A 12,421-nucleotide genomic window follows, 5' to 3' on the forward strand; every position below is an offset into this window, starting at 1 on the left:
CTCTGGATCTTCTATGATATTATCCTCCAGTATTATTTTATTTATCACATTTTGTTTCTTTCTTTTTCTTAGCTGCCAGGCAAGTAACTTCCCCATTTTATTTGCCGACTCAAAATACTTTTGTTTTGTAAATTTAATTTTCCACTCTATCTCCTGATTTAATACTGCTGAGTATTGAGATTGTAACACCTTGGAGGCTCGATTAGCAGCTTCGTCTGTTGGGTTTTTAATTAATTTTTTCTCGTAATTTCTCAATTGGGAGAGGATCTCCTCTTTCTTACGCTCCCTTACCTTTCTCCTGTGATTATTTTGTTGTATTAAGAGACCCCTCAGAACCGCCTTACTGGCGTCCCAGACTACATCTATAGGGGTTTCTTTATTCAGGTTTAAATCTAAATATTCTTTTAGAGTACCTTTAATTTTCCCCCTCACCTCTTCACTATCAAATAGATTCTCACACATCCTCCATCTATATTGTCCCTTCGCTTCACTTTTTATTTCCATATCTAGAGCGCAATGATCTGATAGTGTCCTAGGATGAATCTCACATTTCTTAACTCTCATAGAGAGTGTTCTTGTCATCCAGATCTGATCTATTCTACCCCAGCTCTGATGGGGTTCGGAATAATGAGTAAACTGTTTAGAGGTAGGGTTTTGGTGTCTCCAGATGTCAATTAGGTCTAAATTTTCTTCCATGTCACTAAATGATTTCGGCAATTTTCCTCTGTTCAGTTTTCCCTTCTCTGTACTCCTATCCAGATCCGGCGCTGGGACGCCGTTCATATCCCCAAGCAAAATTAATTTGTGGGTATCCAGTTCTAATAACATACTTTCAAGTTTCACGAAGAACTCTGCTCTGTTTGTATTCGGAGCGTATACCGTCACGACATTAATTTTTCCCCCCGGAATTTTAATTGGATCCCTAGAATTCTTCCTTCCTCATCCTTACAGATCAGAGTCGGTTCCCATTTCTCTTTAACATATATTACTACTCTTTTTTTCCTAGCATCAGAGTTAATAAAGTCTACCCCTAATTTTTTATTCACCAGGATATGTTTGTGCTTTTTAGCAATATGAGTTTCCTGAAAGCAAATTACATCATACCTCTTATTTTTCAAAACTTTCTCAATTTTATTCCTTTTAACTTTCTCGTTCAACCCGTTTACATTCCAGGATAAAAATTTCAGTGAGTGTGTTATGATTTACCTTTGTCTGCTTCTAAACCTTTAACCGTATTCACAAACTATAATCTCTCTCCTTTGTTTCCTGAGAGCTCCCCCTCTTCTACCGCCTCCGCTCCCACTGCGGTCTCCTCGCCATCTTCGTCTGATTCCACTGCCTCCTCCTCTACACCCCTCTCTTCCTCATATCTATTCCTTATCTCTCCATCCTCTTTTTCCAGCCTATTCCTTAGTCTATTCTCTGTCTTTCCCAGCTCTTTTTCATATCTTCTCAGAAACTTATCTGCCTCCTGTCTGTCCAGCAATCTGAATTTTTTCTCTTTATAGAAGAAGCTAATCCCCTCCAGAAATTCCCAGCGAAATGGAATCTCATTTCTCTTCAAAGCTGCTACCACTTGTTTATATCCTTCTCTTTTACGAAGTAGCCTGACCGGTATTTCTTTATAAATAATAATAGGCCTTCCGTCAATTCTTAGTCTATTGTTGTAGCTCTTTCTCAAAATTAAATTTTTCATTTCCAAAGAATTGAAGATCACCAGGCAATCTCCCAAGAATTTGCTCGCTCTCAAATGAATGGGCCTAGTCATTCTATATACATTATCTACAGTAGCTGCCACCTCTTCTTCCCTTAAATTTAACCAGTTGGAGAGTTCTTTTATCATTTTCCCTCTGATGTCTTCATTTCTTCCCTCTGCTACTCCCCTAAATTTAAGATGGAGCTGTTTTAACCGCATATCAGCCATGGCTGGGTTATCCCAAATCCTATCTTGAGAGATGCTTAGCTCTCCCAGTTCTTCTTTTACTTTCACTGTCTCCTTTTTTTGTTCCCTCATCTCTTTCTGCAGCTTTTTGTTAGATTCCTCGATCATTTTGGACTTTACTGAGAGATCTTGGATTTTGGCTGAGAGTTCACCCACTGCTCCCTCTATCTTTTTGTCGATCATCTCCTGGACCTCTCCTAATTTGTTTTCCATATATAATACATTTTGCTTGAACTCCTCCTTTATTTTGACCCACAGATTATCTAAATCTTTAATTTCCTCCTGCCGTGACATCTTTCTTTCTCCCGGGGTCCCTCCCCCTTTCTTCCACTCTTTTCCATCCCTTCCCGTCATCTCCAAATCTCACTCCCCCTTCAGTTTCACTTCCCCCCTACCTTTACTTCCTTCCCTTTTCAACCCCCCCGTTAACCACAGTCGTCGGCAGGAGTTGTCAGCAATAACCCAACGAGGTAAACTCAAAAAGTAGAAGTAAACCCAAGCAAAAGTAAACCCAAAAAGAGCCCAGTATCCAGGCAGAGTTAGACACTCCCCTCGAGATTTGGTAATGTCCAAGCAGATTTTTCAGACTGCCCGGGGCAGAAATCCTGTGGTCAGTCCAATAAGAGAGGTTGGGAAAGTAACACCCCACATGTAAAAACATACTGATTCCTGGACCATCCATGGGCCGGATTGAGCAGGCGATTGGGCCGGATCTGACCCCTGTGCCTTAGTTTCCCTACCCATGGCCTAGCAAATGTGGACATGCAAGCACTATAGCCTTATCAAGGCTCATATAGTAAAGGTAAAAGGACCCCTGACCATTAGGTCCAGTTGTGACCGACTCTGGGGTTGCAGCGCTCATCTCGCTTTATTGGCCGAGGGAGCCGGCGTACAGCTTCCGGGTCATGTGGCCAGCATGACTAAGCCGCTTCTGGCGAACCAGAGCAGTGCACGGAAACGCTGTTTACCTTCCCACCAGAGTGGTACCTATTTATCTACTTGCACTTTGACGTGCTTTCAAACTGCTAGGTTGGCAGGAGCAGGGACTGAGCAACGGGAGCTCACCCCGTCACGGGGATTCAAACCGCCAACCTTCTGATCGGCAAGTCCTAGGCTCTGTGGCTTAACCCACAGCGCCACCCGCGTCCCTAAGGCTCATATAACTTCACATTAAACACTTTCTCTTTGTAGGTTCAGCCCATTTTATTATTCCCTGTAGACTCTGACTGGGAGATTTGGGATGGAAAGCCTCCCAGAAGCTCTTTGAATAGTTTATATGAATTGCTTAAATGCAGTGGTGGCCAATGGCCAGTGGACTTGATGTAGCAGTGAGCATGGCAGCTAACGGTAGGTAATTTGTGGAGCTAAATGCATTTGCTACTGCTGCAAAACAATTGCCTGAAGGCAAAGTTGTGAGTCCGAAGCTGCATACACACTAACTCATTTGTAGCACAAAAGTGTATTGTTTTGAGCTTAGCAGGGGTTAGCCAGTATGATGCCTGTAAAGGTAAAGGGACCCCTGACCATTAGGTCCAGTCGTGGCCGACTCTAGGGTTGCAGCACTCATCTCACTTTACTGGCCGAGGGAGCTGGCATGCAGCTTCTGGGTCATGTGGCCAGCATGACTAAGCCACTTCTGGCAAACCAGAGCAGCGCATGGAAACGCCGTTTACCTTCCTGCCGGAGTGGTACCTATTTATCTACTTGCACTTTGGCGTACTTTCGAACTGCTAGGTTGGCAGGAGCAGGGACCGAGCAATGGGAGCTCACCCCGTCATGGGGATTCAAACCGCTGACCTTCTGATCGGCAAGCCCTAGGCTCTGTGGTTTGCACCACAGCGCCACTCGCGTCCCCATGTGTATTGCACCCAGCGCCCCCTGCCCCCCGCATTCTTTCTGGACAGGTGGCAGGTATTGGATGATCTGAGGGAGGGCTGCTTCCTCCTCCCCGGCCCTGGGGTTTTGGGGGGAGGATAACTACTCCCATATCATCCTCGTTATCCACACAAAAGGGCTCCGCTGTTATGGGACAGCTGTTTGCCATGCCAGTCAAACAGGAAGTGCTCAGCATGCTGCTTTCAATCTAGATTGATTCTAGATCCTGCCACCCAAAAGAGTGACAGTTGCATGCATTTGAAACCCCTGCCCTTGCTTGGGTTACCCATGCCTTTACTCCTCCGCACATGCCCCTGGCGAATGAAAAAGAAAGTGGCAATTGCAAGCTTGGAATATGCCCACCCTTGGCATCATTGAGCATCAATACACACCACTGCTGCTATGCTTTTTTAAACAAACAAACAAACAAACAAACAAACACCTGACTTTATTTTTACATGGGAAAGAGTGTGATATAAATATACCAGCTGCACCAATGCTAAGAGACAAGGCTCAATGGCTATTAGCTATGAAAAGCAAACTTCTGCAACAAAATATTGCAGCATGAAGTGCTTCTGTTCAGGATGCACCACTCTATTCTCTCTCTAGACCGGTTTTTTGTTTCTCAGAACTGTCAGTCAGCATTCTGTATCCAGCGAACATTCCAATGGGTTGCCTTGTTTTTGCTTTTGCTTTTGGTTCCCAAAATTGAGGGGGGGAGAATTTCCCCTAAACGTTTTTTGCAATTCTGCAAACTCTGGAGTTCCCTCGCAACTACTTTTCTCTCTTGCTTGTGTGGGGGTGCTGCTGTTTTGTTTATATAAGAAAAAAGATCATTATGTGATAGTCAAAAGGAAAGCTCTATAAATAGAGAGGATGTATCTCGGGACGCAGGTGGCACTGTGGGTTAAACCACAGAGCCTAGGACTTGCTCATCAGAAGGTCGGCGGTTCGAATCCCTGTGACGGGGTGTGCGCCCTTTGCTCGGTCCTTGCTCCTGCCAACCTAGCAGTGTGAAAGCACGTCAAAGTGCAAGTAGATAAATAGGTACCACGCTGGCAGGAAGGTAAACGGTGTTTCCGTGCGCTGCTCTGGTTCACCAGAAGCGGCTTAGTAATGCTGGCCACATGACCCGGAAGCTGTATGCCGGCTCCCTTGGCCAATAAACGAGATGAGCACCGCAGCCCCAGAGTCGGCCACGACTGGACCTAATGGTCAAGGGTCCCTTTACCTTTACATTATCTCTCGGAATACTAGCTGTTGGAAATAAACAACAGGGGATAGCCTGTTGTTTATCATCTCCAAGTGCTGCTTTGGACCTACCCAGACTCCAGAAGCATCTGCCCAATCATTGTTGGAAACACAATGCTGTCCAAAATAACTCAGTTTGCAGGTATGCTACAAGGACCCGAAGAACTCTCCCTGACCGTCTTCAGAACAAGGGGGTATACATAAAAAGTTGGTAGGAAATCACACTCTCAAAGCCACAACACTGGAGAGAAGATCTCAGTGAAATCAAAGTGAGAGCAGCTGTAAAAAAGGAATTTCGTTAGACGTGAAACAAGAGGATGTAGGATGATCATAGATGTGACCTTCAGGAACAGGTCAAGGAAGATATATTCCCCACCACCACCTGCTGAATAAGGGAAGAGACTAGGTCATTCTGTCCTGCTCCCCAGCACTCACTGAACCAAATATGCTGCAATCCGGCAGAATACAGTTCTCTTCTCCAGAGCTTTGCAGGCATGGCGAGAGGCTTCCTGGGAGTCACTTCGCTTGGAGCCCTTAGATTTCCCCCACCAAAAGACCTTCTGTGACAGAATCAGAACCAACGGCTATAGAATCGGGCAACTGCACTCTCAAGATAATCCACATTCCGTTCTATTTTCTAGAGGCAGAGAACACAACAGCAGTCTTGCGAGCCTGGGTCTAACGTTTACACCACCTAGTGTTCTGTTTCCATTCTTCTGTGGTGACAACTTGTAGCTGAGTAAGATTAACTCACGGTCTTAACAGTGAGTCCGCAAGTGACTGTGGAGGCCGATTCTGGATCCGCACATCCGTCCACAGTGGGGACATTGGTTTCTGGCTGGCAGTTGATCATGGTGAGGATTTGCCAAGCGTGCCTTCCTCTTAGCACGTTTCTCCCTTTCGTCCTGAGTTTGAGCATCTTCAAAGTCCATGAAACTTTTGGTAAAGGCTGCTCTCCAATTGTAGTGCTCGCAGTCCAGTGTTTGCCAGTTTTCGGTGTTTATACTGCATTTTTTAAAAAGATTTGCCTTGAGAGAGTCTTTAAACCTCTTTTGTTGACCACCAGCATGATGCTTTCCATTTTTAAGTTCGGAATAGAGTAGCTGCTTTGGAAGACGATCATCAGGCATCTGCACAACATGACTAGTCCAACAAAGTTGATGTTGAAGAATCATTTCTTTGACACTGGTGACCTTTGCTTCTTCCAGCTTTAGTTTGACTGTCTTCCCCAGCAATGTGTACAAATTTTCAGAGACACCGTTGATGGAATCTTTCAAGGAGTTGGAGATGGCATTTATTAGTGGTTCATATAATAAATATGCAAGGGCAGCAGCAATTTTCTTTTGGTTATGCAAGCATCTAACACATTTAGTAGCTGTTATATTCAGCAAAGGCCCGTATTGTAAAAGCTATGGTTTTCCCAGTAGTGATGTATGGAAGTGAGAGCTGGACCATAAAGAAGGCTGATCGCCGAAGAATGGATGCTTTTGAATTAAGGTGCTGGAGGAGACTCTTGAGAGTCCCATGGACTGCAAGAAGATCAAACCTATCCATTCTGAAGGAAATCAGCCCTGAGTGTTCACTGGAAGGACAGATCCTGAAGCTGAGGCTCCAATACTTTGGCCACCTCATGAGAAGAGAAGACTCCCTGGAAAAGACCCTGATGCTGGGAAAGATGGAGGGCACAAGGAGAAGGGGACGACAGAGGACGAGATGGTTCGCCAGTGTTCTCGAAGCTACCAGCATGAGTTTGAATAAACTGCGGGAGGCAGTGAAATACAGGAGTGCCTGCCGTGCTCTGGTCCATGGAGTCACGAAGAGTCAGACACGACTAAACGACTAAACAACAACAACAAACATATTCAACCAGCCATAGCTCAGTGACAGAGCATCTACTTTGCACTCAGGTCCTGGGTTCAGGTCCTGGCACCTAGGGAGAGGGGTGTTGGGAGGTTCCCTGTGTGACACATTGGAGAGGTCAGTGTAGAGTTGGCAATAGGGTGGGACAGTGGTCTGCCTCAGAATGTGGGAGCTTCCTATGTAATATTTTATTTTAAAAATGAAGTAGATAAAAGCAACTGAGAGGTCTTTGCATGCAGTCCTGTCCTCACCCTCATATTTTCCCCATTTAAAATAAAATTTAAAAATCAGTTACCGGTATGTTTATTCACATACAGTGGTACCTCGGGTTACATACGCTTCAGGTTACATACACTTCAGGTTACAGACTCCGCTAATGCAGAAATAGTGCTTCAGGTTAAGAACTTTGCTTCAGGATAAGAACAGAAATTGTGCTCTGGCAGCGCGGCAGCAGCAGGAGGCCCCATTAGCTAAAGTGGTGCTTCAGGTTAAGAACAGTTTCAGGTTAAGAATGGACCTCTGGAACGAATTAAGTACTTAACCCGAGGTACCACTGTATTCAGACTGTATTAAGCTGAAAGAAAATGACGGCAGGCACTTCTGACAGCTTTTTTTTTTACGGCATGCAACTGTTAAAAACAAGAACCATTCAACAAGGTAGAAAACATGGGTAGTCAGCAATGCAGTTTGGAGAACCTGTTCGGTTTTGACTGTCTGCTATCTTTAAAAACGGCATTTAACAAAAAATGCATCTTAACCCGCTACCAGTTTTATACAACTATAACTATTTCAAAACTATATATGGGGATATATGGATTTGGCTGGAGAAGCACATAAATCACAGCCTTTAAGCAGACCGCAATTTTAAAGGAGGCTTTCAATAGTTACAACTGGTTGTGCAGACGTTACTGTTTTCCTTTGCATTTGGCAGAAAGTATGCGGGTGGCGCTGTGGGTTAAACCACAGAGCCTAGGACTTCCCGATCAGAAGGTCGGAGGTTCGAATCCCGCGATGGGGTGAGCTCCCGTTGCTCAGTCCCTGCTCCTGCGAACCTAGCAGTTCGAAAGCACATCAAAGTGCAAGTAGATAAATAGGTACCGCTCCGGTGGGAAGGTAAATGGCGTTTCCGTGAGCTGCTCTGGTTCGCCGAAGCGGCTTGGTCATGCTGGCCACATGACCAGCTGTACGCCAGCTCCCTCGGCCAATAAAGTGAGATGAGTGCCGCAACCCCAGAGTCGGTCACGACTGGACCTAATGGTCAGGGGTCCCTTTACCTTTACCTTATTTCAGCGAAACGTGTAAAAACAGTAACTCTAAATATGCTTACCATATTTTTCCATGTATAAAACGATATTCCCACCCCCCACATTTTAAAGTTTGAAATTGGGGGTCATCTTATACACGGAATGTTGCAATTAAATATATAAATAAATACATGCTGCCATCCATATTCTCCCCCCCCCAGCCTCCCCTCACTATTGGCCTCATGACAAACCCTGGTCTGGTACTCCCCACCCCCAGCAGCCCCCACTCCGGACATTGTCCCTTCCACCCGGCTCCCTCAGCCGCCCCCTGGCTACCCAGACCTCCCATTCCCCAAGCGCACTCACTCAGGACAGTAATGGGAAAAGGAATTATCTGTGGGATTGAGTGTAGGCATGTTTGTATATATTTAAGGATTGTATGGAATGTATGTTTGTATGCTTGTATATTCGCAATATGTGTGTATTTTATAATAAAAAATAATTTTTAAAAATAGAGACAGGGCTGTAGACAGCAGGTACCAGCTGGCTCCCTCTTCACACAACACATACGGAGACAAAAAGTTACAGCAATGTTTGGCTTTTCTCTTCTTATAAGGAAGCCTTGAGGCTGTGGCACCACCATCTTCTGGGAGTGAATCGCAGAACGACAAGCGCCAGGAAAAAGCATTTTCAGACAGCTGAGTGGCAAGTTTGAAATCGCAGCTGTTTCAGACACCTCTTTTGCCTTTGGTAAGCCAGCTTTTGTCAGACTTGCGTTCGACCGAACGACTCTTCCGGTCGAGTCCTCTGACGGGATTAGCGACCTGAGCCTTTGATGAGGCTCCAAGCACATTCCCCCATTACGCAGAGTATCCAGCACGCAGGGAAGGAGCTGAGATAGTATGAGCTACATTGCATGCAAAGAGCGTTTTATTTCTAAGTATGCAAACAGTGGAGCAGAGATATACAGTGGTGCCTCGCAAGACGAAATTAATTCGTTCCGCAAGTTTTTTCTTCTTGCGAGTTTTTCGTCTTGCGAAGCACGGTTTCCCATAGGAATGCATTGAAAATCAATCAATGCGTTCCTATGGAGACCGTCCGGGGACAGAGGGGACCTGTTTTAAAGCAAGGGAAGGGGCAGCGGGGAGAATCGCTTCTCCCCGTTGCCGCCCCTTGGTTCAAAAGGGGTCCGGGGACAGAGGGGAAGGCACGCGCACACCTTCCCCTCTGTCCCCGGAGATTGCGGGGCTGACAACGGGGAGAAGCAATCTTCTCCCCGCCGCCCCTTGCTTCAAAAGAGGTCCGGGGTGCGGGGGCAAGCTTCATTTTGCGAAGCAAGCCCATAGGGAAATTCGTCTTGCGAAGCAACTCGAAAACGAAAAAACCTTTTGTCTTGCGAGTTTTTCGTCTCGCGAGGCGTTCGTCTTGCGGGGCACCACTGTACATGCTCTCTCTTTGAAAGCAGAGAGCAACTGAAACACAAAGGAACAGGAAACCAGTAACGTCACATCCGTCTCCTGTCTTCCGTGAGACTTCCAACAGCCTTGAATGCCTGGAATGCAAAACAGAGTCTTGTGACTCCAAGGACTGCACAGTGGCAACACACAGAAACCTAACAGCTTTTGGGATTATTTCATTAAAATGAAACATCTGTTTTGGCAAAGCCAAGGGTTGCACCAAAAAATGCGTGCTGAGAAACTATCAGAAGTTTTTAATTCGGACCAGCTTCTTCCTATTTATACTCTCTATTCTCAGCTAGTTTTGTGTTTGGCAAATTCTTCCCTCTTCAACCCATCCACTATTTGAGTTTCCCCTCAAATTAGCCACAATCTAATGGAGATGAGACCTTAAATTTGCCCTTCTGTCTCTACCAAGTGAGGCAACAAACAGCATTGCTGCTGGTAACAAACATATTATGACGGGGGGCATGTCATCAAGGACACAGCTGTCTACTAAGAAAAGATTCACTGAAGCAAAACAGATCCAACACAGTGAGAAATTAGGCCTGCCGTGTAATCTTAAGAATTAAGGAGAAGGAAATGTGTATTGTTGACTTGGAACAAGGCCCTTCATACAGCACTGAAGGAACTGTCTGGTCTGGTTCTGGTCTGTAGAGGAGTCTGTGCATACACTGTGAAGGATATTTGATGTTTAAGGAGGTTTAAGGTTATTATGAATCTCAAAATGAAACTCAATGTCATAGGTGTGCCCAGTTTGGAGGGAGGCACGGTTGGCAAACGAAGAGAATACACTGGAATACTACTATCAAAGGACATACTCTATTAACATTATGTTTAAAAAAACTGTATGCAGCCTTTCCACAAACAGAATCATGCTCAAAGCAGGCATGTTCAGAACCATTATCACAGACTTAGCTGGCCGTGCAGAAACTGAGAAGATAGTGGCCTTTTAACAAGTCTGTAATCCGACAAAAATATGGCATAGCCATGTGCTAATACCACTGAAGAATATTGTTCATGATATTCTTCCCTGTGAGTGGTCAACATTGATGCCGAAATCCAGCATCGCCTGAGCTCTGAAAGTGCGGCTTTCTCCCGATTGAAGTGCAGTGTGTTTGAGGACCGGGACATTCGCAGGGAAACCAAAATGCTTGTTTACAAAGCTATTGTACTACCAACCTTACTGTATGCTTGTGAAACATGGGCCACCTACAAACACCATCTACAGCTTCTCAAAAGATTCCATCAACAGTGTCTCTGAAAAATCTTACAAATCACTTGGGAAGACAGGTGAACTAATATCAGTGTACTGGATGAAGCAAAGATCACCAGTGTTGAAGCAATGTTTCTTCAGCATCAACTTTGTTGGACTGGTTATGTTGTGCAGATGCCTGATTATCACCTTCCAAAACAACTATAGTCATACCTCGGGTTAAAGTTGCTTCAGTTGAGTGTTTTCGGGTTGCACTCCGCAGCGACCCGGAAGTAACGGAACGCGTTACTTCTGGGTTTTGCCGCTCGCGCATGCGCACAAAATGACGTCACACGCATGCGCAGAAGCGGCAAATCGTGACCCACGCAGAGGCGGGTTGCGTTTGCTTCAGGATGCAAACAGGGCTCCGGAACGGATCCTGTTCGCATCCAGAGGCACCACTGTACTCTATTCCGAACTTAAAAATGGAAAGCATAATGCTGGTGTCAACAAAAGAGGCTTAAAGACTGTCTCAAGGCAAATCTAAAAATATGTAGTATAAACACCGACAACTGGGAAACACTGGCCTGCAAGCGCTCCAGTTGGAGAACAGCCTTTACCAAAGGTGTCATGGACTTTGAAGACACTCAAACTCAGAACGCAAGGGAGAAACGTGCTAAGAGGAAGGCACGCTTGGCAAAGCCACACCATGATCAACTCCCATCCGGGAACCAATATCTCCACTGTGGATGGACGTGTGGATCCAGAACTGGCCTCCACAGTCACTTACAGACTCATTGTTAAAACCGTGTTTATGGAAGACAATCTTACTGGGTTATGAGTGATCACCAAAGATATTCTTCCCAGTAAACTTTATAATGGGTATCCGCCGGATAGCAATGTCATCCTTCAGTTTCGCTTTGGATTTCAGGCAAATCAAGTTCTTCCTTTAATAAAATACAGTTGCAATGTGTTACACGGAAGCATACATAGTAGCAAGCATGTCACAAAGTTTGTATATGTAGAATTGATTTTATAAGCAGGGGAAAAGCATAGTAGGAAATCAGTGCTCACAGTTTTCTGCCACCTTCCTCAGACCAAAGTCCTCAGGAATATGTTTATGGCCACACACTAATCACACACAGAACACAAACGTCATCCTGTTGGTTTAAAAAAAATCCTTCAACTTTACATTTTAATATGAAACACTATAGAATGAGTATGTACAACACAAAACCTGTCTTCAAAATCGCAGAAGCGAAAACATTTCCATATTCACATGATTAAATTGTTTACAGCTCAAAGAAGTTATCGATCCTTCAAGTTTAAACATCAGAAACTGTCAGCCGTGAATAGTTTAGGTTTATACAAAAGGCTTCATTTGTAACACGCACACAATGTTGAGTCGGATCACAAGTCAATGGCTCTTAAGTCCCGTTAAAATCAATGGGAACCAAGTCATGACACAATTCGGAACACAATCCCAGATGTGTGAATTGCTCACAGGAAATACCGTATTTTTCGCTCTATAAGACGCACCAGACCACAAGACGCACCTAGTTTTTGGAGGAGGAAAACAAGAAAAAAATTATTCTGA

General features: G+C 44.9%; 1 protein-coding gene across 2 annotated transcripts in view; it reads right to left on the minus strand.

Annotated features, from left to right (window-relative positions):
* The window catches only part of CNBD2 (cyclic nucleotide binding domain containing 2), a 46,716-nt gene that overhangs the window by 33,493 nt on the left and 802 nt on the right, over positions 1-12,421 (minus strand). Inside the window, exon 2 of one of the 2 annotated variants that reach the window (XM_082242354.1) lies at positions 11,715-11,771. In XM_082242354.1, the coding sequence (XP_082098480.1) occupies positions 11,715-11,730 (16 nt within the window). In that variant the 5' untranslated portion in view covers positions 11,731-11,771. Of the gene's footprint in view, positions 1-5,503; positions 5,908-11,714; positions 11,772-12,421 lie in introns of those variants that run through there. The other variant, XM_082242352.1, reaches the window with a different exon arrangement.

Source organism: Podarcis vaucheri, assembly GCF_965113315.1.
Source record: "Podarcis vaucheri genome assembly, contig: SUPER_1_unloc_1, whole genome shotgun sequence".
NCBI lineage: Eukaryota > Metazoa > Chordata > Lepidosauria > Squamata > Lacertidae > Podarcis > Podarcis vaucheri.